Source organism: Cervus canadensis, chromosome 16, assembly GCF_019320065.1.
Source record: "Cervus canadensis isolate Bull #8, Minnesota chromosome 16, ASM1932006v1, whole genome shotgun sequence".
In the NCBI taxonomy this organism is placed as follows: Eukaryota; Metazoa; Chordata; class Mammalia; order Artiodactyla; family Cervidae; genus Cervus; species Cervus canadensis.
Genome location: NC_057401.1, coordinates 2,839,472 through 2,865,509, shown reverse-complemented (window position 1 = coordinate 2,865,509; position 26,038 = coordinate 2,839,472). Strand labels below are relative to the sequence as shown.

At 50.8% G+C, this 26,038-nt stretch overlaps 2 protein-coding genes across 5 annotated transcripts in view; both read right to left on the bottom strand.

The window, feature by feature from the left end:
* Positions 1-340: 340 nt before the first annotated feature.
* On the bottom strand, positions 341-3,182 carry TLX3 (T cell leukemia homeobox 3). The gene is made up of 3 exons (XM_043488953.1): positions 2,634-3,182; positions 2,032-2,275; positions 341-1,098 (listed from the first exon to the last, which is right to left on the bottom strand). The coding sequence occupies exons 1-3, from the start codon at positions 3,052-3,054 to the stop codon at positions 888-890; spliced, it is 876 nt and encodes a 291-aa protein (XP_043344888.1). The 5' UTR covers positions 3,055-3,182; the 3' UTR covers positions 341-887.
* Positions 3,183-11,580: 8,398 nt separating this feature from the next.
* The window catches only part of RANBP17 (RAN binding protein 17), a 341,553-nt gene continuing 327,095 nt past the window's right edge, over positions 11,581-26,038 (bottom strand). For 3 of the 4 annotated variants that reach the window (XM_043488704.1, XM_043488705.1, XM_043488706.1), the window contains 3 exons: positions 16,786-16,884; positions 14,779-14,906; positions 12,413-12,814 (listed from right to left, as the gene is read on the bottom strand). In XM_043488704.1, coding sequence (XP_043344639.1) covers positions 12,724-12,814; positions 14,779-14,906; positions 16,786-16,884 — 318 coding nt within the window. In that variant the 3' untranslated portion in view covers positions 12,413-12,723. Of the gene's footprint in view, positions 12,815-14,778; positions 14,907-16,785; positions 16,885-26,038 lie in introns of all 4 variants that reach the window. The other variant, XM_043488707.1, reaches the window with a different exon arrangement.

Genomic DNA, 26,038 nt, shown 5'->3' with positions numbered 1-26,038 from the left:
GGGTTAGACTCGGGACGGCCTAAATACGCTCCCAGGCGGGGCCTTTCAGCGCCCCTGCCTGGCGCTGCTCTGCGACCTCTGAGCCTAGGGTGCCCTTCCCCCGTCCACCCATCCCGCCGGCACCCGGGCTGCGGGCGGCCGGCGCGCACTGACCTGCACCGCGGATCCTCCGCGGGGCCCCCGGCCAGGCTTCGAGCTGAGGCGAATGCCGACGAGGCTCGGAGAAGTGGGCGCGCGCCCGCACGCCGCCGCTCGGCCTCTACTGCCGCAGGGGTGGGGCGCAGGGTCGGGGGTCGCCGAGCATTATTGGAAACGAAAACGAAATAAAAGCGGCGTTAAGTGAAATAGCTAACTTTTTATTAAATAAAACGACTTAAATAAACGGAACGGAAAAGGAGAAGGGTGGACCCAGCCTCCACGCAGGGTGCCCCAGCCCCTGGCGCTTCCCCCCAGCCGCCTGGTCGGCCGCCCCTCCTCCAGTGGCCCCCGCGGGGGAAGCAGGTGGCCGGCTTCTAAAGAAAAAAGCCAAAACTTTTATTATGTACACGTTTGGGCAAAAGTACAAAGTATAATACAGGCGCCCGGCCCGGGGCGGGGGGCGCTGCGGGCGAGGGGCGGAGAAACGTAAGGCGCTTTCTTTGTCAGGCCCGGGCCTGGGGCGGGACTGGGCGCGGGGCGGGGGCTCGGATTGTCCAGCCGCGCGGAGCCCGGGCCCAGCCCCCTCCGCAGACGGCGGGGATGCGGCCGCGCCCCGGGGCCTACTTGAGCTTGCAGGCCCTTCCCTCTCGGCCACGACTCCCCCCACCCCCACCCCCAGCCCGGCTGGGGGCCCGGGGCGCCCCGCCGGGTCGGGGCGGAGATGCTTGGCGACGGTGCGCGCTGGTGGCTCACACCAGAGAGGTGACTGCGGGGACCTTGGAGCTGTCCTCCTCCCAGGGCTGCAGATTCTGCAGCGCAAAGAGCGACGAGTTGTGCAGACACAGCGGGTCGGGCTGGATAGAGTCGTTGAGGCTCTTTTGGAAGGCGTCGTGTTGCAGCTGCAGCATGAGCCGGCTCGCCTGCTGCCGCTCCGCCTCCCGCTCCTCCGCCGTCTGCCGCCTGCACCGGGGGAGGGAGAGGGACAGCACCGTCAGGCACCCGGCGCCGCGGGGCCGCCGGCGGGGCCCTAACCCGCCCTGGAGCCGAGGCCAGCCGGGAGCCTCGAGGCGCGGAGTTCCTCCGCCTCCCGGCCCGCGCTGTGCGCCAAGCACCCGCGAGCTCGGGGAGTGGGTTGGGATCGCTTGTTTTTGTTATGCGCCGGGAGATCGCCGGGAGGGGACTCCGCCGGCCGCCCACTTGCACACCCGGGTATTGTGGCTTCGCCAACAGCAAAGATTGTTTCCTTGCGGGGTAACAAGGGTAGGGCCTGTGTGGAACTGACTAGGCCCTGCAGGCAACCAGTCACTGGGGTCCGCGGGTGGGCAGGCTGGCTCTGCACCTCGCGGGGTCCCCCAGCCGGGTCAGCCTCATCCACTTCTCACAGGCTGTCTCAAACGCTTCTTGAAGGAGGCGATCGCTTCGCAGTTCGCGGGTTAGATGGAAACAGGGATCGGATTAAGACAGGGCTGAAGTCGGGATGGGGAACTAGAGGCGGAACCTGGAGCTCCGCGCGGATTGTTGGCAATCCGAGAGAACAGGGGGCAAGCCAGACGGTTTAGGGGAGCGCGAGAGACCCGGGCAGTGTGGGGTGTTGGCGGGGCGGGGGTGGGCAGGCGAGAGGAAACCAAGCAGCGCAGGAGATGGAATAGAACAAGGAGAGAGCTGGTGAGGCTCAGGAAAGCGACACAGGCATGGGAAGGAGGAGTCCCGGAGGCGCGGGAGAGAGGGGACAGGCGGACGAGAGGGCGAGCTGGGAGATAAAACCTGGGAAGGAGGGAGAGGTGCAGCCCCAGGAGGGCGGTAGCGGGTAGCACAGGGTGGGGGGGACGCGAGGCTGCGGCACGAGGCGGGCAATGGGCCGGTGCAAGGTGGGCCGGGCCGGGCCTCTCTCACCGCCACTTGGTCCTCCGGTTTTGGAACCAGGTCTTGACCTGCGCGTCCGTCATTTTGAGGGACTTAGCGAGCGCCGCCCTCTCGGCCGAAGCCAGGTACTTCTGGCGGTGGAAGCGCTTTTCCAGCTCGCAAATCTGCACCCGAGAAAAGGACGTGCGCGGCTTCTTACGCTTGGGCGGCGTCCTGTTCTGGTAAGGGTGGCCGATGCGCCGGGTCACGGTGAAGGGCGTGAGCGCCGCCGCCGCTGCGGAGACACACGAGGCCCCCTGAAGCCTAGCCCAGCTCGACTGCTGTTCAGGCCCCATGCGGACCCCGTGCAGCCCCACCTGAGGCGGAGAATACTACGCTATTTTCGTTGGTTCCGCGCGTCCCCAGCAGCACCGAGCCGTTTGGGGGATGCCTCCCACTTCCCCCGGGCACAGGCTTATTTTCCCCGAACTCCCTGATTTTCCTCCCATCTATGGTTGCCCGGGGCCCTGGGCACTGAGGCCTCCACTTCACTTGGGCCTCCGAAATCTTTTCCCGGAGTGGAGCACGTAGGGCGCGGCGCCTCTGGCCCCGGGAGGGCAGAGGCCCGGCGCCTGTTTGGACACCCTGCTCACCTGTGAAACGATCTTTTACGAAGCGGCGGCTGCTCTCCATCCAGGGGAAATTGAGGCCGCCCAGGCTGGAGACCGTGGGCACGGAGGGCATGGCAGGCAGCGCGCTAGGCAGAGGCGGCGGCACGGCCCCGGGCAGCGGCCTGTGCGCTGGCACCCGGATCACGCCGGCGGGCGCCAGGCTCAGGTTGACACTATAAGATCCCGCGTCCTCGAAGGGCGCGCCGAGGCCGGCAAAGGAGGTGGGCAGAGACGGGTATGTGGCGCCCGGGCGGCCCCCGGGGGGCCCTCCTAGGTAGCTGGCGCCGTCGGGGCCCCGCGGGGCTGGTGCGCTGTCCTGGTCCGGGCTGTTGAGGATCTGGTCGATGCCGAAGCTGATGGGCTCGTGCGGGTGCGGGGTCTGCGCGCTGGCGGACGCCTCCATCCTGGGCGGGCGGAAGGGCTGGGCTGGGCTGGGCGGGGAGGCGGCTGGTCCCCGTTACGGCGCGGCCATGGAGCGCCCGGCGCCTCTCGTCGCACTGAAACTTTGCCAAGAGTGCGCGGGCCCGACAGGCTCTGTGTCATCTTTCTTGAACCGAACCTGGAGTTTCCGCTGCTAATTCCTCTCCCGCCGCAGCCATTGGCTGCGATCAACAAGCCTCTCTCCTCCCATTGGTTCCTGGCTTTCAATAAAGGCCTAATTCATGGAAATAGGAGCTTAGGGACTGTTCCAAGGTGACATCATTTTAACAAACGAACAATAGGTCAAATTTATTAGCCGGGATAATGGGCGGCGGATATTAGCGCCCGAACCGCAGCCTCCCAAACCCGAAATCTAACGAAGCTGCAATTAGCAGACGTTCCCCTCTCCTCCCGGCCGGGGCTGCTTCCCTGCAGCCGAGCGGGGCTGTGAGGGCGCCCTGTTGGTCAAACTGTCGTTTGCCGAGGGGGGGCGGGGAGTTCGTTTTCTTCCAAATTTTTTTCATCTGAACAAAACCCAAACCAAATGAATCCTTTCTATTACAATGGAGTTGCAACCGCGGAACGAACCTGCAGGATCCTGGACACCCCACCGCCGCGGGAGAAACGAAAGGGGTGCACGGTGGGGCGCAAGCTCTGAGCTACCTGCGCACCGGGTGAGGACAGCACCGGAGCGGACCCCGCGCTCCCAAGGACCCCGACCCGCGTGGGGAGAATTCGCCCCCGCCTGGGCTTCGGCCGCGGCGTCGCGGCCACTTTGGAGACACTCCCTGGCACTGTCCAGAAGGACCAAGGCGCGACTCTCAGGTGCCCACGCGTGCCGGGCCGGGCTGAACGGGACCCGAGGTTGCCCGGTGAGGAGCGGGATCTGGTCCCTCGAAATTCGTTGCAGGATGGACTGGACCGTGGACCCGCGGGGGAACCTGCCCGGGGCGCGGCAGGTGTTGGGATCCTTGGGTTCCCGAGAGGCGAGGGGCGAGGGAGGAGGACGGGGGTGGGGGGTGGGGTTTGTGTTCATATTTAGAGCAAATAGCGGGATTTCTTTCAGTAACGCTGGGCGCTGAGATCACTGCCGGTTCTGCCTGCGCCCTCGGAGATTGTGTAGGCGGGCCAAGGGGCACCGATGACAGGACTACTCGGAGGGTGGTCAGCGCCCCCCAAGCCCGCCAACCTCAGCTGTCTCCTCAGGGGATGTTTACAGATCGTTTTTCACCTGCTGATTCTAAAATCGTTAGGTGCGAACTGACTGCTGCCCCCTTGGCTGGGCCTCTTCCTGGGCTCCCCTTCTTGCCAACGCGGTCGGAGCTGGGACGCTCCATTGGCCAGAAGGGTGTCCTGTTTGGGCCAGGTCACATCCTAGCTGGGTGACCTTGAGCAAGGGACTCGATATTTTCAGGCTTTGGTTTCCTCATTTGTAAAACGGAATGTGTGAATTGCGGGACGGTTGTGTGCCATGAGTGATGTGTAGAGAGGGCACGCTGTCAGGGCCTGGCTGATGTGGGCAAGGAGAAGCCTTGGCTGCCTCCCGCACCCGCTCCCCAGCCTGACAGCTGGTGTATTATTCTTACGACTCCTGTTTACTTGTTTGCTGTTTTATTTGTGGAGATTCAGTCTCTTGGAGGGAAAGGTGTATTTGTCTACCATAGGGTCAGTCCCAGAGGGCCAGGAAGGGCAGGGGGTGGCAAGTAGGAGATTCTTTCTGGGAATCTGCCCCCCGAAACGAGAGGCCTCAGGACTTACAATCTTAAGGCCTGGGTCCCTGGGTTAACACCTGCTTTGTGACCTTGGGCAAGTCTCTTGGCCTGGCAGAATCCCAGTGTTGGCGGGGAGAATGAGGTAGGCAGAGAGGGGTGAGGTGAGCAAGAGGCCTGGCCCTGGGCAAGCGCTCCTCCACCTCTCTCTGCAGACCAGAACCTTCAGATGGCATGTTGCCATTGCTCTGGGCCTGGGACCTCCTGCTTCTAATTCAGGCTCTGCCATTGGAGGAGGGGGCTGGGGGTTATAGGGTCTCTCATTGCCTCTCCTGGAACCTCATTTTCCTTATTTGTAAAACAGAAAGGGTAATAGCTACCCCCAGGGTGGCTGTGAGAAGTAAATGAGAGAAGGTCTGTGGAATTGCCTATGAGAAACTCTGGTGGTTATATAACAATAACTTTTAACGGCAACAGTGGAGCAACTGTGAGTTGAGAACTTAGTGTGTGCCAGGCAAGGGTGGGGGCATTTATTCAGTCCTCACGACAACCCTCTGCAGAGAGACTCACACTGACTCAGAGGCTAGCTAAGGCTGTACACCAGCAGCTCCACTTCCTTCCTGGTTTCCAGAGCCCCGGATCCAGGCCTGTCTTCACCACTTCCTGCCTCTGTTACACTGAGTAGCAAGGTCCACTCTGCACAGATATGTGGGCATGGAGTTAGGGAGGTGTGGGTGATGTGGCTGACATTGTTCCCAGGGCATGGTGAGTGGCCCAGTGCTTAAGAATCGGATCCTCACCTCTGTTTATCAGCTGTGGACTCATGGAACCCTCTTTGTGCCTTAGTTTCCTCATCTGGTCAAGCACCCATACCAATCTTGTGTGATTGAGTTCTTCTGGGTAAGCATTCAGGACAGTGCCCCACTGCTTAGGACCCCAGACTTCTCAGGCAAATAGCAGCCAGTGCTTTGGCCACTGAGCACAAACTCCTTGTCATTCTCAACCCAGACAGAAGAGAGCTGTTAGACAGCTCAGGAAGAGGAGTAAATGGAGGGGGTGGTAGTCCCTGGGACAGCGTTCTCCAAGTCTGTTTTCCCGACCTGCTGCAGCACCAGCATCACCTGGGAATTTGTTAGGAATGTGCATTCTTTGACCCTAGCCCAGACCTGCTGAATTCAAAACCCTGGGGTGGGGTTCAGCACTCTGTGTTTAAGAAGCCCTCCAGGTGATTCAGATGCCTGCTCAAATTCAGAAGCCAGTGTCTGGAGCATTGCCCATTTCATCCAAGTTTTCAAATTCACTGTTATCTTAATGACATTATGGGAAGATTCTCTCCTGTTTTCAAGCTCTCATGTTGGATCTGTGTTAACATCCTCTGCATTTCATTCTCAGTGTTACTCAGTTGTGGTTTTTTATCATGTTTGCCATAGGTTTGTCTGAAAGAAAAGACATTTATTTCATTATCCTTTTTTAAAATGTCATCTCCTTCAGGAATGGCTTGTTTTATTTTTATTAATTCATTTCTGCTTTGTTTGTTGAGGTGAAATTTTAGTTCACTTTGGTCAATCTTCCCTGTTTTTTATTAAATACATCTAGGGCCAGACATTTTCCTCTGGGCACTGTTTTTGGCCAGATATTGTTTGATGTGTATTTTGTGTTCCTGAAATTGTAATTTTTTTTTTACTGTCCATTTTTACCTGTTATCAATTGAATAGTGACAGATGGACACACACACACACACACACACACACACATGAGAATCTCTAAGAACTGGGAGCTGGTGACCCGGACTCATGAGGCCAGAAAGACTCCCAGGATGCAGTACTTCTCCTTGTCCTGATGGAGAAGCTGGGAGAAGGCACAGGGCTGCTGGGGGCCTTGCTGGGGGTTATAAAGGAGAGAGAGGGGCTTCAGGGATGAGAGGCAGGATGTTGGCATTTCTAGGGGCCCTTCTATGTCTCATGATGAAAAGCTCTAAAGACACCTGCCCAAACTTATTCTCTCATTCATTCATTTATTCAAGTATTTAGTGAGCACCTATTCAAATTTTCTGGACCTCATCCCAACTTTGGGCTTCGTTTCCCCAACTGATAGTGGGAGTAATGCAGTTTGAGCTCTTCATCACTGCCTTCCCCCCTACCCCCCACCCCCCCCCACCCCCCCACCGATGGGGAGGACTAGGGGAAGAACCTTCCTCAGGAGGCCTGAAAGACCTCTGCCAGCAGGAGGAAGGCAAAAGCCACCTGGTGCTGCTCAGGAACCGCTGAACACCCCCTTGCTTCCCTGTCCGGGGACTTACAAAACATTTGGCTTACAGATGACATGCCTTGCCCAGGGGCATGTGGGGAGAAGGGCTGGAGCTGGGGTTTGAGCCCAGGAGTCTCTTGACTACAAAGCCCATGTTTTCCCTTTACTGCATACCCCTGTGTTTCCTCTGGAAGCAGGTAGTCAAGATTCTAAGCCATAGGAAAGGAGTGGGCAGTCTCGGAAAGGCGCACAGGAGCAGGGTGAGCGCCGCTGTGGTAGGCTCCCTTCTGTCTCCCCCGCTGGCCCCGGAGTGCTTCCACAGCAGAATGGTGTTGGTGGCGTTCAAGTTCATGTTGTAGGGCTGGCCCAGGGCCCACTGGAGGGTCATGACGAGTTTGTGGTACTAAACCGAATAGCACACTGCAAGGTCAGATGAGGGGTAAGGACGAAGGGGTCAGAGTGTGTCCAGGAGCTCGTTTGCACTCAGTCTCTCCCAGCCCCGCCCACGACTGGGGCATTTCCGCTTTGAGAACCAGGTCCCCTATTGCCTCTCTGCCCATCCTTTAAAGCAGCTCCCTCCCCCAGCCGTCGTTTATCCGTGCTTATTTTCATCACGCCTCGTTGTCTTTGGAACTGATCTTATTTACCCTGTTCCCCAGCTCTCTGGAGGCAGAGGCTGCCTCATTCACTGCTGTACCTGTGGAAGGTGAATGAGTGAGTGAACGAATGCCCCAGGAGCCTAGTGCGGAGTCAGACTGAGACCCCGGCAGGGGGCTCCCTGCGGCGGGGCGGGGCTTAGGGGACGGGTGGGGCCGAGCGGGGAGGGGAGGGTCAGCGCCGGGGCTGAGGACGCGCGCGGGCGGGAGCCCCGAGAGGCGCCTCCACACCTGGCCTCAAACCCCTGTTTCCTCCCTGCCCCCCGTCAGCCATTTTTGCCATTTGGTGTTTTACAACTTTCCTTTCTTCCTGACAGATTTCACTACTAAATTTGACTTCGTTTCAACACTTTTGTTGGGCAAATTACATTAAGATGGATGTTGCAGGTACCCTTTATGGTTTATTTATCGTGATACTGTTTGTATCTCACGCTTATAAATAACTTATGTTATAGCTTTTGTTTGTGGAAATGTAACTTACATATTTTATTACGCTTTCTGTAAACCTCAAAGAGAATCTTGTCAAGGAAGCACTCTTATCAGCAATCCAAACTATGGGACGTAAAAACCGACACTGACATTATTTTTTAATATGCCAAGGAGGCAGGTTACTCTTGCTGTAGTTTGAAAGGTTTGCTGTCATCGTAAACTTACACCTCAATAAAACATTAAAAAGTCTCAAGAATGATTTTATAAAGGAGGGAGGAGGGTGAATTGGTGGCAGAAGCCATAGACAGAGCACATAGGAGGCCCAGGTATTGGGCTGGGCTTTCTTGGGGAGTGACCAGCCCCATCTGGGGGTCCCAGTGGGTCCGTATTCCCCTCCCCACCCAACTGTCTCCAAAGCCTGGTGGTGAAGTATCTAGCTTAAGGGACGTTAGTGGAAAAGAAACATGAGTTTTGGAGTCAGGCTGACCTGCCTCGTCAACTTCTTAGCTGTGCGGCTCAGGTTAGTCTTTTGGTCTCAGTTTTGTCACCTCTACAATGGGGATAATGCTTACTTGACTTTCTTATCGGTAGGCATTACATTTAAATGAGATCGTGATTTGCAGTGCTTAGTGGCTGCTCATTAAATGACGGTGGTTCCAATTATTTAATGTTCATCTTGAGATTTTTACTTTTCCCCGCTCTGCTCGGCCGCACTCTGCTCTTCAGGCGCCCTTCCCTCCTCACTGTAAGGGGCTGGCGTCTCTCAAACGCCGCCTCCTCCGCCCTGCTGGACTGGCCGCCATCTTCCCTTCGCCTCACCCGCCCTGTTCTCTGTCCTCACACTCAGCTCTCCCTTGACTCAGGCGCCGAGCGCAGCTTGCAGCTCTGCCGGGTCAGCTACCCTTGTTGAAAGGGGCTCCCAGCACCCTGACGCAAAGGTACTTCTAGATTGCAGGGCCAGTGGAAGGGAGCCCGGGGAGGGGCCTAGAGGGCGTTTCTGGCTGCTCCGTCACCAGCCGGCGCAGCGCCCGCCCGCACCCCCTGTTCTAGACAAGCCTGATGGGGAAGCGCAGGAAAGACAGGAACATCTAGAACACAAGCAGGATACAGCTCTCAGGGGCCAGGTTCTCAAGGTGGTGTAGGAAGTGAAAGCCTTGCAGTCATGATACCTTCAAACTGTTTCCTGCTTGACTATCAGCTGAAGCTGTTGGCTTGACCTAGCGCCCACACTGCATTCACGAGACATATTAGCCCCCTAGGAGCTCATCAGAAGGGTGAGGTATGCCGGCAGTGGCCCACGTCTTCCTCGCCTCCTCACCCTGGGTGAGGCTGGTTGAATGGTAGACCCTGAGGACCTGCTGGAGTCATTTTTTTCCTGTTGCTGAGTGTGAATTAGGTACACCTGTGATCTGATTAGAGCGGCTAACAGATCCGACTATAATGGTTCTCTTGTGTGTGGGTTCTGCAAGATGGGGTGTGCCCTTGAGTGCTGGCTTCATCCTTGGGATGGGATGACCCTGAAGAACTCCCACATGGAACTCCAAGTGTCCTCAAGAGTCCTCCCTATGATCCCTGACCGAGGCCAACTCTGGCAAGGCTGGGGGAAGGGCAGGGTGGGTATGGTTGTTGGGGGAGTGTGTGTGTGGAAAATATCTGGAAACATCCCAGCTTCCCCACTCTCCTTTCCTCCCTCAGAAAGGGCACAGAATGGAACTTAGCCTTCCTAGGAAGATCAGGATTCTGTTCCAGATTTCTGGGGAAGAAACCTTTAGCCAAACTCGACCTCTCCAGTAAAGGCCAGGTAAGAGTCGAGGCTGGAAGATCCCTGCCGGTGTATAAGTCCTGCCCCTGGGTGTGGTCTGCTCCTGGTGATTGGACTTCAATGAGGAGAATACAGGAGTGATGGGTGCCCCTCTGCACTTAGGTTATGAGAGGCTGTGACTTCCAGGGTGCTGTGTTCTCCCTTGCTCTGGTAAAGCAAGATGCGTGCTGTGAGCCACCCTATGGAGAGGCCATTTTGCTAGGAGCTGAGGCTCAGTCCACCAGCCCATGAGGGGCGGACTCCTGCCCACAGCCACGAGGGCGTGTGGAAGCAGGTCCTTCCCAGCGAGCCTTGTGGTGAACCAGGCCTATGAGACCCACCACAGCCTGGGAGACCCAGAGGCAGAGCATCCGTAGGAACTGTGAGATAAGCAGTGCTGTTTAAGTCACCGTGAAAGCATTAGTTGCTCGGCTGTGTCTGACTCTGCCACCGTATGGACTGTCGTCCGCCAGGCTCCTCTTTCCATGGAATTCTCCAGGCAAGAATACTGGAGTGGGTTGCCATTCCCTTCTCCAGGGGATCTTCCCTACCCAGGGATCGAATGTGGGTCTTCTGCATTGCAGGCAGTTTCTTTACCATTTGAACCACTGGAGAAGCCAACTGTGTTTTGGGGTAGTTTGTTATTTAGCAATAGAGTTCTGAAAAACACATGGAAACTGATGTAAACGTTAACTGGTTTCAACTTACCATCCTCAAATGTAGGTCTTGGAAGAGACCTCAGGAATGCCTGTGAGGTGACACAGACTTGGGATCACATATTGCCTGTGTAAGCTGGGTGCCACCTCTGAGCCTGTTTCCTCGTCTGACAAGGGGGCTGAGGCGAGGGCTGAGGGCGTGGTCCCCTGGCTGAGCGTCCCTGCCCCGAGTGCTGCCTCCATGCGTGCTCTGCACACCCAGCGCTGTGAGCAGGCCCTGCCGGGGTGGGGTGAGTGGGCCTGAGAAGGCCTCCACAGCCACGACGGAGCCTGCCTGGCTGCTGAGAAAGCACCGGGGGGCCTCTGCCGACGTGGTCAAGAAAAGCAAGCGCACACTGCGGTTTTCTTGTGAGCATTTTAATGCAAACAACACGGTGCTTTTAGGTCTTGGAACATTTTATTATTTATTTATTTAGGCCACGCCCCACAGCTTGTGGGATCACAGCTCCCTGACCAGGGATTGAACCTGGGCCATGGCAGTGGAAGCCCAGAATCCTAACAACTAGGCCACCAGGGAACTCCCAGGTCTTGAACATTTAAGGAAAAAAAAGTGCCAGAATGGGATAGGCTTTCTATGAAGGATTTTTTGGGGATGGGTAGTATGCAGTAATTAGCCCCCGAGAAAGAGAAAATTCTCAAATCAGATTTCTTTAAAAAGTTGAAGTTTAAAAAAAAAAAAAAAAAGTTGAAGTTTTATGAAGTTCGGAATTTGCCTTCTCAGGGAAAATTATTTATCCTACTGATAATGAGACATAGTGTAAGGCCGAGGCTTACTTCTCCATTAGATACCAGAAATAACCCTACCTAGAACACACATTTCCCTGACTTCCTGAGTTCACATATGGAAGACAAATTTTTAGGTAAACTTGGGTGACTTTGCCTTTATGTGACAAGCCTGTTATAAAAACTCAACTATCAAGAAAATTGTCAAGAAATAACCAGTCTGAGAAATGAGATTATAAAAGGAGCCTGTGGATTTACTTCTTCAACAGTAAGGCCAACCTTTCATGTCTTAGCAGAAATAAAGGGAATAATATTTACTATAAGCCTGAACCATGATGACAGAACAGTGGGATACCAAAGGCATCTGACAGTGACAATCTCAAATCAACAGCCTAGTTACCACGCATCACAAACGGTAAAGGCCTTCTCTCTGTCCTGGGTTTGCGTTGAGTTGCAGTCCCCACTGTAAAGAGTTTTTGTGGCAAGATGAAAACCAGCTGAGCCTCATCCTCTGAAAATCCATAGTTTAGCATCTAGAACCGTTTTGGGTGGCTCAAGAAGGCAAGTGGCTTTGAATCTACATTTTAATTGGATACCTCTGCTTCTCTTAAAAATTAAATGGAGGCAGAAGGGCTGGGTGCTAGCAGCGCCCAGAACTACTTGCTGGGGCTACCTACTCCTTCTGGAGAAATATCTCTGCAGGCAGTAATTGCACAGCTTAATTCTTCTAGACTAAACCACTTCAGATTTATGCCAGTGAAAAGCAAACGTTGTTTGTAAGTCATTTAATTGTGTTACTGTCTCTCAACTTTATCAGACGCTGCTGAGGCAGAGAGGTCTGTGTGCAGTCCTGTGGGATGCGTTACAGAGCTCCCAGGCTCGTCTGAAATGCCCACAGCTCAGAGCTCCAACACTGCTTTTCCAGACGAGACTAATAACGAACTACTAATTTAACAGGTTCAAGTGGTATTTGTCTCAATCCGGGATCCACATTGAAGGCTGCATCTCCCACAGATTCACCCCCTTGATCGCAGAGCCATTAACTAGTAGACACTGAGTTGCAAACCTGGTTTATTATGTTCTTTGGTTAAACGTTGTTTCTACCCTTTCAGAGAATTATGAGAACAAAGGTAATAATCTTATATAGAAAGACTGAAAACACATCTTTTGCTTTTTTCAGTGCAAAGACTGAATTTACATTGTTTGTGCACTATTATAAATTCTTATAATTAGGCCAGACTTATAAAAAGGTAGGGTTTTTGTTGTTGTTTTGAAAAATAGATTCTCCTGGGCTAGCCAACATCACTGTCCTGGGACCCTGACCCACAAGTCTCTGGATGAAGGCCTCTCGGCACACGGGCAGAAGTCCAGTCAGCTCATCATGTCCAGTGGCTCAGTGCTGCCATCGCTACGCAGGGCCTCAGCCACGTCTCTTCTGAAGACAGAGAGGTTCTGGGTGAACCTGTGGGAAGAGGAAGAAAGGCTTGAGGGCAGTGGCTAGGCTGAAGCTGTGTGACCCTCTGGTGGCAGAGTTCAGGACCCTGGAGAGGGTCTTGGCTGAGCTCCCTCCTCCCATTTCACAGCCACTATAGCTCCTCCCTTTCCCCCTCCCAGAAAATAAGGGTTATCAGCAAAAAACTAATCATTCTGAGGGGTGCGTTCTGTGGTTATACCATGTAAGAATTGTTTTTAAAAGTCAAATTACACATAGATTATAATGAATATAAAGAAAAGAACCAAAGCTTATGTTGTGGTTACATATAAGTTCATTTAATCATCGTATGTCTTCCCCAGAGCAAGTGTTAGTATCCTTATTTGCAGATGAGAAAACCAAACTTAGTGCTGCCAAAAGAGGGGGCACTGGATAAAACCACCTGGGTTCAGATCCTGACGCTACTACTTCTTAACTGGGTGATCTCAGATGAACACTTAACCTCGGTCTTGGTACCCTACATGATGGCTACCTTATGGGGCTGTGAGAATTAAGAATTTACTGAGTTAGGAGAGACAGTGCCTGTAGGTGCTCAGCATCCTGCCTGGCGTGTGGAGAACACCCGTCCTTGCTGGCTGGTACTCTCACTAAACAAGGGACTCACAGCCCCGCTCAGGAGGTGGTACTCAAACTCCCAAGCCTCGGGCAAAGCAATTTCCCCTTTGAGGCACCTAACAAGGCACCTCCCCTTCCTTCACTCTCTTCTCCTCCTAGCCTGGAAGCTGCCCCTATTTGCCTGATAGAGGATCTTGGTGGGGAACAGCAGTGAAGGGAACATGTCCACAGAGTCCATCTGACTTGGCTTTGTATTATCAAAGCCCAGGTTTTGGTCTGTGGCTATGGGGCAATTAACAATTTGCATTTCAATGGCATACCATTTGAATGCTAACACATTTTATCAAACGATGGGGCAAGTGGTTTTTTTTTCCCTGAAAACATTTTTTCTCTCCATCATTCATTATGTCTTTCTCTGCCACTAGAAGCTCCATGAGGGCAAAAAAACCTTGGAACAGTTAGTTCCCCACTGGTATCCCTGATGCCTGGCACATAGCAGTTTCTCAACAAAATTTTGTGAACTAAATGAATGAATGAATGAATGAATTCAAGCATAGGTGACAAATTTGTGTTCCTCATCAAGATCTCACTGGCAACTTAGCTGTCTCTGTTCTTGCAAAACCAACCACATTTAAAGGTCAGACAGAGGAAGGAACTACTTACTTACTTACTATTTAGTCTATGTCCTAAGTACCATGTTTACTATATTCTGTCATTTAAATGTCACAACCAATTATCATCATCTTTGTTTTACTTGTGAGAAAACCGAGGATCAGTGGAGTTGACTGCCTTACTCACTGCCACACAGCTTATAAAGGAATAAAATTTAAATTGGAATCTGTCTGCCCTCAAAGTCCACGTTTGTTCAAATGTCAGAAAGCCTTTCTTTGTCCTTCATAGCAGTTCTAACTCTTTCTTTCTTTTAACCTTTCAATAAGTTATTTTTTCTGTGGGATTATAAAATGCTTAAGGGCAAAAATTGCACTTTATTCCCCAGTGGCTCAGTGGTAAAGAATCTGTCTGCAATGCAGGAGACACAGGAGATGTAGTTCAATCCCCGGGTTGGGAAGATTCCCTGGAGGAGGGCATGGCAATCCACTGCAGTGTTCTTGCCTGGAGAATCCCATGGACAGAGGAGCCTGGTGGGCTACAGCCCATGGGGTGGCAAAGAGTTGGACACAACTTCGCACGGATGCATGCATGCATCCTACAGTGCCTAGCATGCTGCTTGGAAAAAAGCAAATACTCATACCGGATAGAACTAAAGTGAGCCGAGGGCTCCAAGGTGTAACAGGAAACCGCATCAGTGCCTGAGCTGTGTGAAGTGCAGCCATGGAACATCCTCTCCCGGAGACGCTGAACTGCTGGGCGTCACTCACCTGTCCCTGTTCTTGACAGACAGGTTCTGCTCCACTCCTTCCATCAGGTTCCTGAAGCACTGGGCAAGGGCCTCCTGCTTGGGGAGAGGCTGGCTGCTTATCAGACCTGCCCTCAGTTCACCGAAATACTGTTGGGAGACAGAACAAGTGTCAGAGGTCTGGCTCCAAACTGGGCCTGAAGAAAGCCGGGGGGGTGGGAGTGGGGCTAGACCAGCTCTGATGGGCTCAGGGCTCCTAACTCTCAAAGGGGCTTTGGTCCAGGTCCACTTTGAACATTAAGCCTTGAGAGAAAACCAGAGCAATAGAGACGTTCCTGAGTATAAACTCTATTATCCTCTCTCATAAAATCTGTTGCTATAATTGTTTTATCGTCACAGAACAATTTAGGCTGATGGAGCCCTCGCCTCCTGGGTGGGGGATCGAGCACATAAAGGTCTTCCTCTCCTCAACACTCACAGGAAGGCTGAAAGAGGAACGGCCTCTTAGGGTGAGGGAGGAACTTAGCCAGGGCGCACTCGGGCAGCCGAGGCCAGGCCCCGGGTCCCGCCTCCTGCTTCTCCGTCCCCCGTGGCTTTAGCGAACTACTTCTCAAACCACCCCAGGCTCTGTATTCCCCAGTCCCTGCACGCCTGGGTCAGGGAGGGTCTGTTCGGCTGAGGACGGGCACCTCAGGGGCTCACTTAGTTCTGGGAGAGCTGTCTGACACGAAGAAAAATCCCTGTCACACCTGGTCACAAAGAACTGTACAGCCCTTTTCTCTCTGCTGATGACTGTGGGCTTTCACACACACACACTTATGCTAAAAGCAGCTCCTAATCATTGGAAACAGCCTAATTTCAGCACAAAGACCACATTTTGCTAGTCATGTGTTTATCCTTCCAGGCCCAAACAGCATGATATTTAATTTTCATCATACATTAAAACAGCTCACATCAAAAACACACATAATTAATATGTAGTCAGACTAATACTTAAATACTATATATCAGAGGCATTATACTTAAACCACAATGTCTTCCTGAACAAGATTGGGAATGCACAAAACTACTTATTTTTCCCTTTTATAATGATGCAGTGACTCACACCAAATAGAAAATTATTAGTTTTTCATCCCAAACCATGAAATATTGCCTCCATCAGTAAAGTATAATATTGTGATGTCATAAGCTTTTTCTAAACACTGAATTTGCCCTTATTCCCTCTCAATCATTTTAAAAGAACTGCTCTCTTTTATAGAGCTTGGATTTAAATCACAATAACACCGAGGGAAGATGAATGACAGTGCTATTGAATGTGGCTAAAATTGGATACTTCAGCACAGGTGAATGATGAGACAGCTCTTCTCTTTTTGATATATTTTCTTCTTCTATTAGTTTCCTTCCAAGGCTGGGATTTCAGTTTGAATTTTAATGTATGCGCTGTCTCTAATCTCTCTGTCTTTCTCCCTGGTACTCTCTTACTGTATAGACAATTCATTCTCCCCAGCAGTAATGCACTGTTCCTACTGACTGCTGGGGGGACGGGGGTGGGTTCAAGGGGAAGCTGGAGAACTTGGGAGGCAGCCCAGAGTGGTGCGTGCACTTAAGGACTGGAGACTCGTGACCTGGATAAAGGTGCTGCCTCTGTATTCGGGGGGCTGCTACCATTGAGGGCGGTGCAGAGCCCACATCAGGAAGGAGGCCCAGGAAAGGGCAACAGGGATTGTTGCCCAGCATCTCCTGGAGCAGGAAGGGGAGTGAGGGTGAGCTGGAAGCACTGCTGAGCAAACCACCTGCCCAGTGTGGGGGCTCTGGGTTCCAGAAAAGCTAGCTGGAGGCGTCCACTTAACTGAAGGAGATCTGAGGCCCCTGAGGAAGGGCCTTCTGGGGGAATACGGCCTTGTCCCGGGCGCTCAAGTTGCCTGCTCACGCTTGGCTGGCCCCCCTGTCTGTCACAGCCTGGCCTAGTGTCTGGCTTCGCCCTCCTCCTGCGGTTGCCTCCTGGGGACCCTCCTGCAGCCACACTCACCTTCTCATTGAGCAGGATGAGCCCTAGGAGAGGCCTGGATACTGACCACTGGTTCCGACAGTCTTCAAAGACAATGGTGTTCATGAGGACGGACATCATCTAGAAGACAGAGTCACATGATGACCCTGGAGCCCTGGCTTGAGATCGCCCCAACCCCAGGCCTTCTATGTGCTCACCTGCTACCCACCACATCCGGCCACCAGCCATGAGGGCACTTGCTGGACAAACAGCTTTGACTCTGGAAGCCTATACCGTTGCCTATGGGAACTCTTGGCAAAGACTCTCAGCTCCTGAGGAAGAGCTGCCCCTACTGAAACGTGTGGTGAGAACCTTCTGGGTGGGAGAAGTCACAGGCCACAGGTCCAAGGGGATCAGTTCCTACCTCTCAACCCAGATGTGCTTTCCTCTCTACTGGGTCATCAGGCAAAAAGCTCAGCTCACTTTTGAGGCTCTCATTTCACCAAAGACACAGTCAAGTTATAGAGGGGCCACATCTCAGACAGAGGGAGAAAGGGAACCCAGCCCATCTCACTCTGGAAGTTATGGTTCCTGCTGGCTCAGGCTGTGAAAAATCTTTTCATTCGTTCCTCATACACTAAATTTATTCATTTACTTGCTTCACTCCTACATGGCTTATTTTTTAAAAAATCTTTATTGAATTTGTTATAATATTATTTGTTTCCTGTTTTGGTTTTAAGGCCACAAGGCATGAGGGATCTTAGCTCCCCCACCAGGGACTGAACCTACACTCTCTGCATTGGAAGATGAAGTCTTAACCACTGGACCACCATGAAAGTCCTACTCCTGCATGTCATACTCATCCATTTTCTTAAATTCTAAGTCTGCAAGATGCCTGGGAGGGGCTAAGAGAACACAGACATCTACCACAACCTCTGTCCTTGAGGAGCTAAAAGCTTCCTGGGACAGACTACTCAGCAGAGATAACAGGAACCAGGGCTGGGCAAAGATGCTGTGGGTAAGCAGCGGAAAGACGGATACTTCTGGGTCCTTGAGAATCAGGGAAGACTCCACAAAGAAGGTCACAGTTACGGAGTTCATCATAAATGTGTTCTAAGCAGAGACAGCAGCAAAAAAGGAGACTGGGCAAGAACACAGAGGGTTTTGCAATGGTAAGGAATGCAGTGTGGTGGGGAGAAGAGAGGTGGGCCGGAAGCAAGACCCCAGTGCAGGCTGGGAGACCTCAATGGAGAATCTGGCCGTTTGCACCTAAAGAGAGACATGCTCAGATCTGTACTTAGGAAAGCTTCCTCTGGGACACATGGACTGTGCAGGTGAAAGGACAGGAGGGAGGCCAGAGATGAGGCTGCTGCAACAGTCCCGGCAGAGAGCGATGAAGCAAGCTTTGGTCACCCATGTGAAGTGGATGCTACAGTTCCTGCTTCTTGGACACTATACCCCTCATCTCCAGTCCTTCCTGTTTCACTGCTTCAGAGCTCTGTTCCCTGAAGGAAGGCAGGGGAAAACAGCAATTATGTGGCAAAGTCTACTACACACACCACCCCTGACTAGGCTTTAGTGACACCTGGCTTTGTCCTCTGGCCTTTTTGCAACCCAATTTACCCTGTGATCTCGGGCAACCTCTCTCTCTGTGTCTTAGTTTCGTTACCCATAAAGAGGGAAATGATAATCCAGTACAAGGAAGCTCAGGGAATCAAATGAGGATCCAAAGAGATGGTGGATATAAAAAGTGCTGCAAAAAGTGAAAAGTGTTATAAACATTTAAGGTATGTGTGTGTGTGCGCTTAGTCGCTCAGTCACGTCCGACTCTTTGTGACTCCATGGACTGTAGCCTGCCAGGCTCCTCTGTCCATGGGGATTCTCCAGGCAAGAATACTGGAATGGGTTGCCATGCCCTCCTCCAGGGGATCTTCTCAACCCAGGGATCGAACCCAAGTCTCCCGCATTGCAGGAGGATTCTTTACTGTCTGAGCCACCAGGTAAGTCCATTTAAGGTATATATATAAAAACAACACTGATGAGCTTTAAACAGCTTCTGTTCCACACGTCGTTGTCATCATCCTAACAGGCCGATTGCAAATGAAAGCTGCCAGTACACATTTATTCTATGTCCGGTGTCTCCGGGGAGAGGCTGGGTCTTATGCTGGCAGGTTGATCATCATTTGCAGGTCATGTGTTTCTGTATACAATCCAACAAGCCACCCAAAGTCATAGAGCCACAAATTAAATTGACAAGCAAAACTAACAGATCCATGGAGACAGCCTAAAATATTACAGGTTTCACAATCTGAAGGCAGAATGGATATTTTAATGGAAAAGATTAAAGTTAGAAGCACCAAAGTCCTCCAGTAACTGACAAAGCATGCTGAAGTGATGTGCCAATTACTTTATACTGTTCTCCCGTGGATTCATTTGTCTGAATGCATGTATTTATGTCTGTAATAAGTAAGGGGATGTTTGAATAAAATACTTTTCTAAAAATAAAGTTGGCTAAAACAGATGACTTTTTTTTTCTTTTTTACTCTTCCAGAAAAATGGAAATTAGTGAGCAAATCCACTCAAAGGGTATTGACATGGCAACTTATTTCCACAGTTATTTTTTCTAATAATCTGAGAGGATATGGGGAAACAGTTCAATCAGTGTAGCAAATCCCTTTGGAGAAAGGTCCCCCACCCCCATATGGAAGAATCCTGGGTGAAATGCTTTAAGTACCTGCTCCAGATACCGTGGAATCTCTGGTGGTTATGGATAGAACAAGTCAAGACGGACAGGAAAGAGCTCTGGCCCACTCCGCCATGGCCCACTCCAGCGTGGAGTCACAAAGTGCCATCAGCGCTGAGTACATGGAAGGCTGTGTGAGCGGGGCCTCCACCCTGCCAGTCTCTGCTCACCGCCTACAGGCATGGCTGGGATGGCCATCTCAAATTGGCCTAACCCAGGCTACATTTCCCAGAGCCTGTGTCCAAAAAGCATATACATTATCCACTGTATTATCCTAAGCAGCTAGTCTGCCCCACCAGGGAATGGGCCACTTGGGAAGGGGGGTGATGTAGCTTAGTCCACTTAGAAAACCAGACACCGCACTGTCTCAGGTGCTGCTTCCTTGTTTCCCTTCTTCGTTCCCAAGAGGCTTGGGCTAAGTTTGCAGAAAATTTCTATCAGTGAAGCAAAACCAACATTGGTTTGGTAGGGACAGACTTTGGAGTCAGTCAGAACTAAGGCCAAATCTGGCCCTGCCACTTATGTAACCTGAGATGCTGGGCAAGTTGTTTCTCTTTTCTGAGGCTTTATTTCTTTACATATAAAATGAGAGATTATAACAACTACTTTTCAGGGCCACAGTGAAGACCGACTTCTCTCATAGGTTCTCAGTCATTACTGGTGCTCCTCTGCTCCCACCACGGTTACCCCGCCTGGCCTGACCCCGTGGAATCTCATGGCTCAAGGATGCACCCGATTTCATGTCTTGATTATGGACAGATGACCCAGGTTATATTCTCCTCACAATTATCTGATCTCACTAGGAGTTGCAGTAAAAGTAAAAACAATATCCTCCACCTCCTGCTGCAAAAAAAAAAAAAAAAAAAGAGCTAAAATAGAAAACAGTACAAAAATCAGTTCTGTTTGGTCTGGCACATGTATTAGTATGGATTTTGAGTGATAGTGTTTCTGAAAACTTGTAACCTTCTAAATAAAACATGAAGCTACTTGGCGAATATCTGACCTGGAGAGATAAAACACAGCAGTGTTGTGTTACGCGGACCTCAGCTCACTCCTCAGCTCTTCTCCTGCGCTTCTGCCCTGAAATGGGATGGGAAGCGCCAGCACCCCGCACAGCGGGCCTGCCTGCTCAAACGTGCGGGCCCGCCCTTCCCTACAGCAGGCTCTCACTGCAGACGCTGCCGCAGATGTCAACAGACGAGGCTTGTGCTGGGTGTGCTCTTTCTAAGGACGCTGGAGGTCCAGTGGGTCTAGAAGCTGGGAGGGGAGGATGGCTGAGAGGTGAGGATGGCTGAGAGGTGAGGATGGCTGAGAGGTATGGCTCAGTGGGTCCCAGGTGATGCCTCACGGGGTGTTGGGGAGACTGGTCTGCAGCCTTCTGCCGTCCTGGGACCACGGGGGACACTTCTCTGCATCCCTCCTGCCTCGTGTGGCCTCTGGCACCTACCAGAAGCTCAGGAAATAGCTACTGGGTGACAGGATGAATGCACAGATTAATAAATGAAAGGATGAGTGAAATATCAACTAAAGTATAAAGAGCTAAAGAGCTGTACAGGAAACAGAGAAGTTCTGGCCTCAGCCCATGGCTAAAACCTGAAATTGGTAAATATCTAAATTAACACACTGTTCATTTCCAAGGATCTTGCTTTTGTGTGCAGAGCCAGAGAACGCTTCTAAGCCAGTGTTGCCTCTCTAGCCAGCAGCTGCCTGGAAGAGATCTCTAGGGCCTTTTAGGTCACCAAGGCTAAAGGCTGAGGCACCATCTTTTTAAGAGTAAGCTGTGCCTGATGAGGTTTCTCTCTGCCCGGTAGGAACAGATACATTTGCAGAAAGCCCCTGGGCGCTCAGCACTCTGTGAGGCACAGGTACACACTGTCTGCAACTCCCAGCTCACCCTGAGGGAGACATTATCCCCATTTCATAGTCTAAGGAGCTGAAGTCCTGAGCAAGTCAGGGACTTGCTTCAGGCATCACAGCTATCAGCTACTGTGATGTGAAGTGGAACCAGGACCTGCGCGCAGGTCTGCCCAAGTCCGGAGGCTGCTGCCTGACACCCTGAGGCTGCCCGTGGGCGGGGACCAGGCCTGCGGCAGGGGTGGCGGCACTGTGGGTGGCTCCTTCGCCCGCCCTCAGAGGGCCTCCCAGACATGCTGCCCACGTGTGTGTCCTGTTTGGCCACTCGACCACTTGCTCAGCAGTCAGGCAGCTACTGAAGTCCCTGTGATTAGAATCCAGGGAAGGGGTTCCTGGTGAGTCGGCAGGAGACCTTCTTGCCTCCCACCTAGAGTTTTTATAAATCTGGTTACCATATCTTCAGCCTCTCAAGATGAACAGCAGTAGACATAATTAATAGATTGTCTCTGTAAAACGGTCCATTGAACCATTGGTTTCCCTCCCACCCAGGTATATAGCAATTTAAATAAACACAGGAGAAAAGATTAGGAAATTAAACTAATTTTCTTCAATTTAAAATACTCTCTATAAAGTGAACATTTTTCATTGTTAATATTCTTTGGGTATACTGATAAAACTAAAAAATATTCCACAAAATCTAAGAAACAGGTGAAACAAATCCAAACTCCTCTCTCCTGCTCCCCATCCAATTCAGAAAGACAGCACTGAACGTGCAGTGATGATAGGAACTCCGACCGATAGGGATCAAATCCTTAATGTATTCAGGGAGCCTCAGCTTTCCCCTCTCTCTCCTGGCCTCTTGGTTCAGGGCTGCATGACATTTTAGTTACACTGCAACTTTGCTGCCTGTTGATCAGGGAAATGGGAATGGGACAAGAGTAATTTGTCTTCTCCAAAAGGTGGTGGAAGGAGGGCCTGAGAAGGCAGCTTCGGTTTAGACAAAACAAAGTGAAAGCGTCAGTCGCTCAGTTGTGTCTGACTCTCTGCGACCCCGTGGACTGCAGCCCTCTAGGCTCTCTGTCCATAGGGATTCTCCAGGCAGGAATGCTGGAGTGGGCTGCCCTTCTCTTCCCCAAGGGATCTTCCCTACTGAGGGATGGAACCCACGTCTCCCGCATTGCAGGCAGATCCTTTACCATCTGAGCCACCGGGGAAGCCCTCAGACCAAAAGAAGGATAGACCAAAGGAAAGATGAGAGACCAAGACGAAGCGTCTCTGTACCTAGACCTAGGCAGGACTAGAGAGGGGGGACAAAGCCAGGCTGGTCAGGGCTGTGCCCAGGAGGGTGTGTCTGTAGAACAGGGTGCCTTAATCTGCTGGGTGGGGGGCAATAAAAAGAAGAGGGGGGTAGGATATAAAACTACGTGCACTGCAGGCCAAGCTAGGCTGCCTTTGATTTTGAGGTGATGAGCTGCTGACATTTTGAGGAACAACTGATAAATGCACCAAACACTTGAGGGAAGCTCCTGAATCTCAGGAATCCTCTGGCACCTGTAAGTGGCCTTTGGGAAGGCCAGGTGGGAGAGGAGGAGGAAGGCTGGCCATAGCAACAGCAAAAACCACAGAACAAAAAAGACAGTGCAGTAAAACCCGAAAAAGCAGAGAAGCCTTCTGCCCCTCTCCCACAGCCCCATGATCTGGAAGAATCTGAATGTTCTGAAGGAGGAAGAGCTTCCAGGTTTTCAGGGCTTGTGGAAGTAAGGGAGTTGCTGTCATTACCAAGTGCTGTTCTTGAGGCCATTGCACAGCAAATACTGAAATCTGATCCTCCTCAGATTAGATACTAGTCATCTTTAGGGAAAAGGAATCAATTGTTTCTTCATTTGCTGTCTACCAATGTGACATTAGTGGGATGTTATGAAAAATGAAAGTAATGGACAAGCAAGCAAATGTTCTTCTGCCTGGATTAACGAAGCCCAACCACCCAAGTTACATTAAATCTTTTAGTATGTGTACACATTAAGCACATTCCTAAGTTCTCTTACGGTCTTTGAAAGCTCATAATAGAAACAGCTATTGAGCACTTTAAATGAAAAAAAAAAATCAAATGAAATGTATGAGCTGAGCCTCTTTTTCAAAGAAACAAGATGCAATCAATTACATAGGTGACCCATTCTCCTCTGAAAAATCATTTGGGAGTCCTGCCTCTTGGCCTTTGTACAATGCTAGCTTTGCTTTTTTTTTTTTTTTAAGGCAAAAAAACTTCTTACTAATACAGCTACTGCAGGACTGGTTAGCTCAGCTGGCTTTGGTCACATTAACATTGCATGGTTCTGAATCCAAACGCAGAGCACCCCCTCCTCCAACCCCTCCTTACAGAAAGTTCAGGGATGCATTTTCTCCAAGTGATAAATTGCCTAGAATATTAAAAAACCTCTTCCATCCACAGTAAAATCTAAGGACATACACAACCTAGTTTTGCTGTTGTTTCAATTTTCTCCATTACCAACATCACCCTTGGTTCTCAAAACATTCATTTTAATCATAGTTTATTGGGGAAAGAATTACCTGCCAGTCTCCTAGCTTATAAGAAAGAAGATAAAGTTGGAATGAAACTTCAGGATTAATTAATTGAGAGTGCAGCCTGTGATGTGTCATTCTGAATGTTACAGTGCACATCTCAATGAGAACAGTTTTATTTTCCATGGTTGAAATAAATTACAATAAATAATTCAGTTCAATGGCAGAGATGTACTGGAAAGCAAGAGCAACAAAATTGACTACACTACACTGTGAGTCTCATTCTTGAATCTTCATTATCCATTTGAAACTTTTTACTGGTAGTAAATCATATTTCAAGTGGCTGCAGATCTCATAAAGCAGCTTGCTGCATTAAAATAAACCCAGAAAACCTGGGGCACTGGGAGGCTGCAGGGTTTGCCACTCAGCACTATTTGGGGAACTCTTTCTCACTCTTCTCTTGCCAACATCAAATAGAAATTTTTTTGATTTGATGTAAAAATTAAGCATCATTTGTCAAAAACATCCTCTAGGTAGGAATGCTGTGAAAATTTGTATGGAGAGGAATGGTTTTCAACTCCAAAGCCATTTTCCTCTAGTTTTTTTCAAGTGACACTGTCATGTCTAGTTCATGGTATACTGTTTGAATGACTGTCTTACAATCATAGAACCTCAAGTGTCCTACACAAGCCTCTGGGGATCTCCAAATGAGCAACCATGTGTAAGCTCAAGAGAGATGAACAAAGGCATATGTGCTGTGTTTCCTGTCTAAAAAGATGAGCCTATCTTCACAGGAGAGCTAATTATTTAACTGGAATCTTAAAAGATACATATAGCATCACTGGGAAAGGATACCTCAGGAAGAGAAAATAAAAGGAGAAAAGGCAGAGGAGACAGGGCTTGGTGTATCTGAGGAATAATCAGCCTCTGCATAGCAGGCTTTTGAGAGAGACCTTCTTTCAAGTGGAAAGGAATAGAACTGAGGGTGAGAAGAAGACCGGGCTGAGCCCAGGCTACAAAAGGCCTACTGCGTCACGCTGAATGCAGCAACGAGTCTGGGCCAGTATGAACAGGGTAGCCGTCAGAGGACTTCTGAATAATGGTTAGGTCTGTGATTTAGAACAAAACTGATGGGAAACTGCGGGACGGCAATGATGAGTAGCTGCTGGAGGCAGGGCAACGTGTTGACACTACTGCGCAAGCCCAGAGGGGAAGTGAGGATAGCCTCGGAGATGGAGAGAAGTGGTCAGAACCCTTGACTGCTTATCCTATTTTCTGCCCAGCTAAAGAAATCTTTCCAAGAAATACAACCTGATACTGAAGCCACAGGTTGATTCAGAGCTTTGAGAACATGGGCTCGGATTCCAGACTGCCTGTAGAGAAGGGGCTGGACACTAGACTGCCCCAGCAGGGCTGTGTGTGGTGCAGGGCGGCAGACCCACGGTCCCACAGGGAGCTCGTGCGGTAAGGAGCAGTGGCACGAACTCCACCCAGCGCACACACACCGCACGGCAGAGACGACTACAAGCACGTTTATATTAAATATTCAGTGGTGAAGTAAACTCTAACTGAGGCCATTCAAAATCAAACAAAGGGAGTGGGAAACAGCATGCTGCTTTATTGAACAGTCATCACAACATTTCCCAATGAATATCATATTTCACAACAGAACAACATAAGGCATAATGGCACGAGGGCATCTCATGCAGTCCTCCAAGCAGAGTGCAGTGAATATTGTGTTTCATAATAAACATATTATCCTTACAGGAGGAGGTTCAAAGTTTCATTGCCTTTCATCTGTCACTATATCCTCCCTGACTTCCCGAAGGGATCTGGTTAGATGGACCTAAAAATCTTTATAACCAACAGTGGAGGGTTATTTTACTTAACATGTTCAAATGATTTTGCGTGAGGAGAAAAAAGTCTTTTTTTTTTTTTGAAAATTCACTTGGCCTGCAGAAGCATTTTCCATTAAAGATTAGAGTTTAATGTTTAAACCATAGAGGATGGCATGCTGCCTTTCAGATTTGAAGTTTTTATCTATAGCTGTCTAACTGGCATAGAGACTGCTGGCCAAGTGTTTGGGGAGATGATTTAGAGACGTTACTGAAATTTGGACGCTCTTGTGCCCTAATAGTTACACAGGGAGGCTAAAGAACGATAGTGACTGACAGTGCT

Excerpts from the sequence above, each read along its gene's own strand:
- TLX3 (XM_043488953.1), bottom strand. The coding sequence starts at position 3,054 with ATGGAGGCGTCCGCCAGCGCGCAGACCCCGCACCCGCACGAGCCCATC. Across the intron at positions 2,276-2,633 it reads CGTAAAAGATCGTTTCACAG|CGGCGGCGGCGCTCACGCCC; the intron begins GTGAGCAGGGTG and ends GTGTCTCCGCAG. Across the intron at positions 1,099-2,031 it reads AACCGGAGGACCAAGTGGCG|GCGGCAGACGGCGGAGGAGC; the intron begins GTGAGAGAGGCC and ends CCCCCGGTGCAG.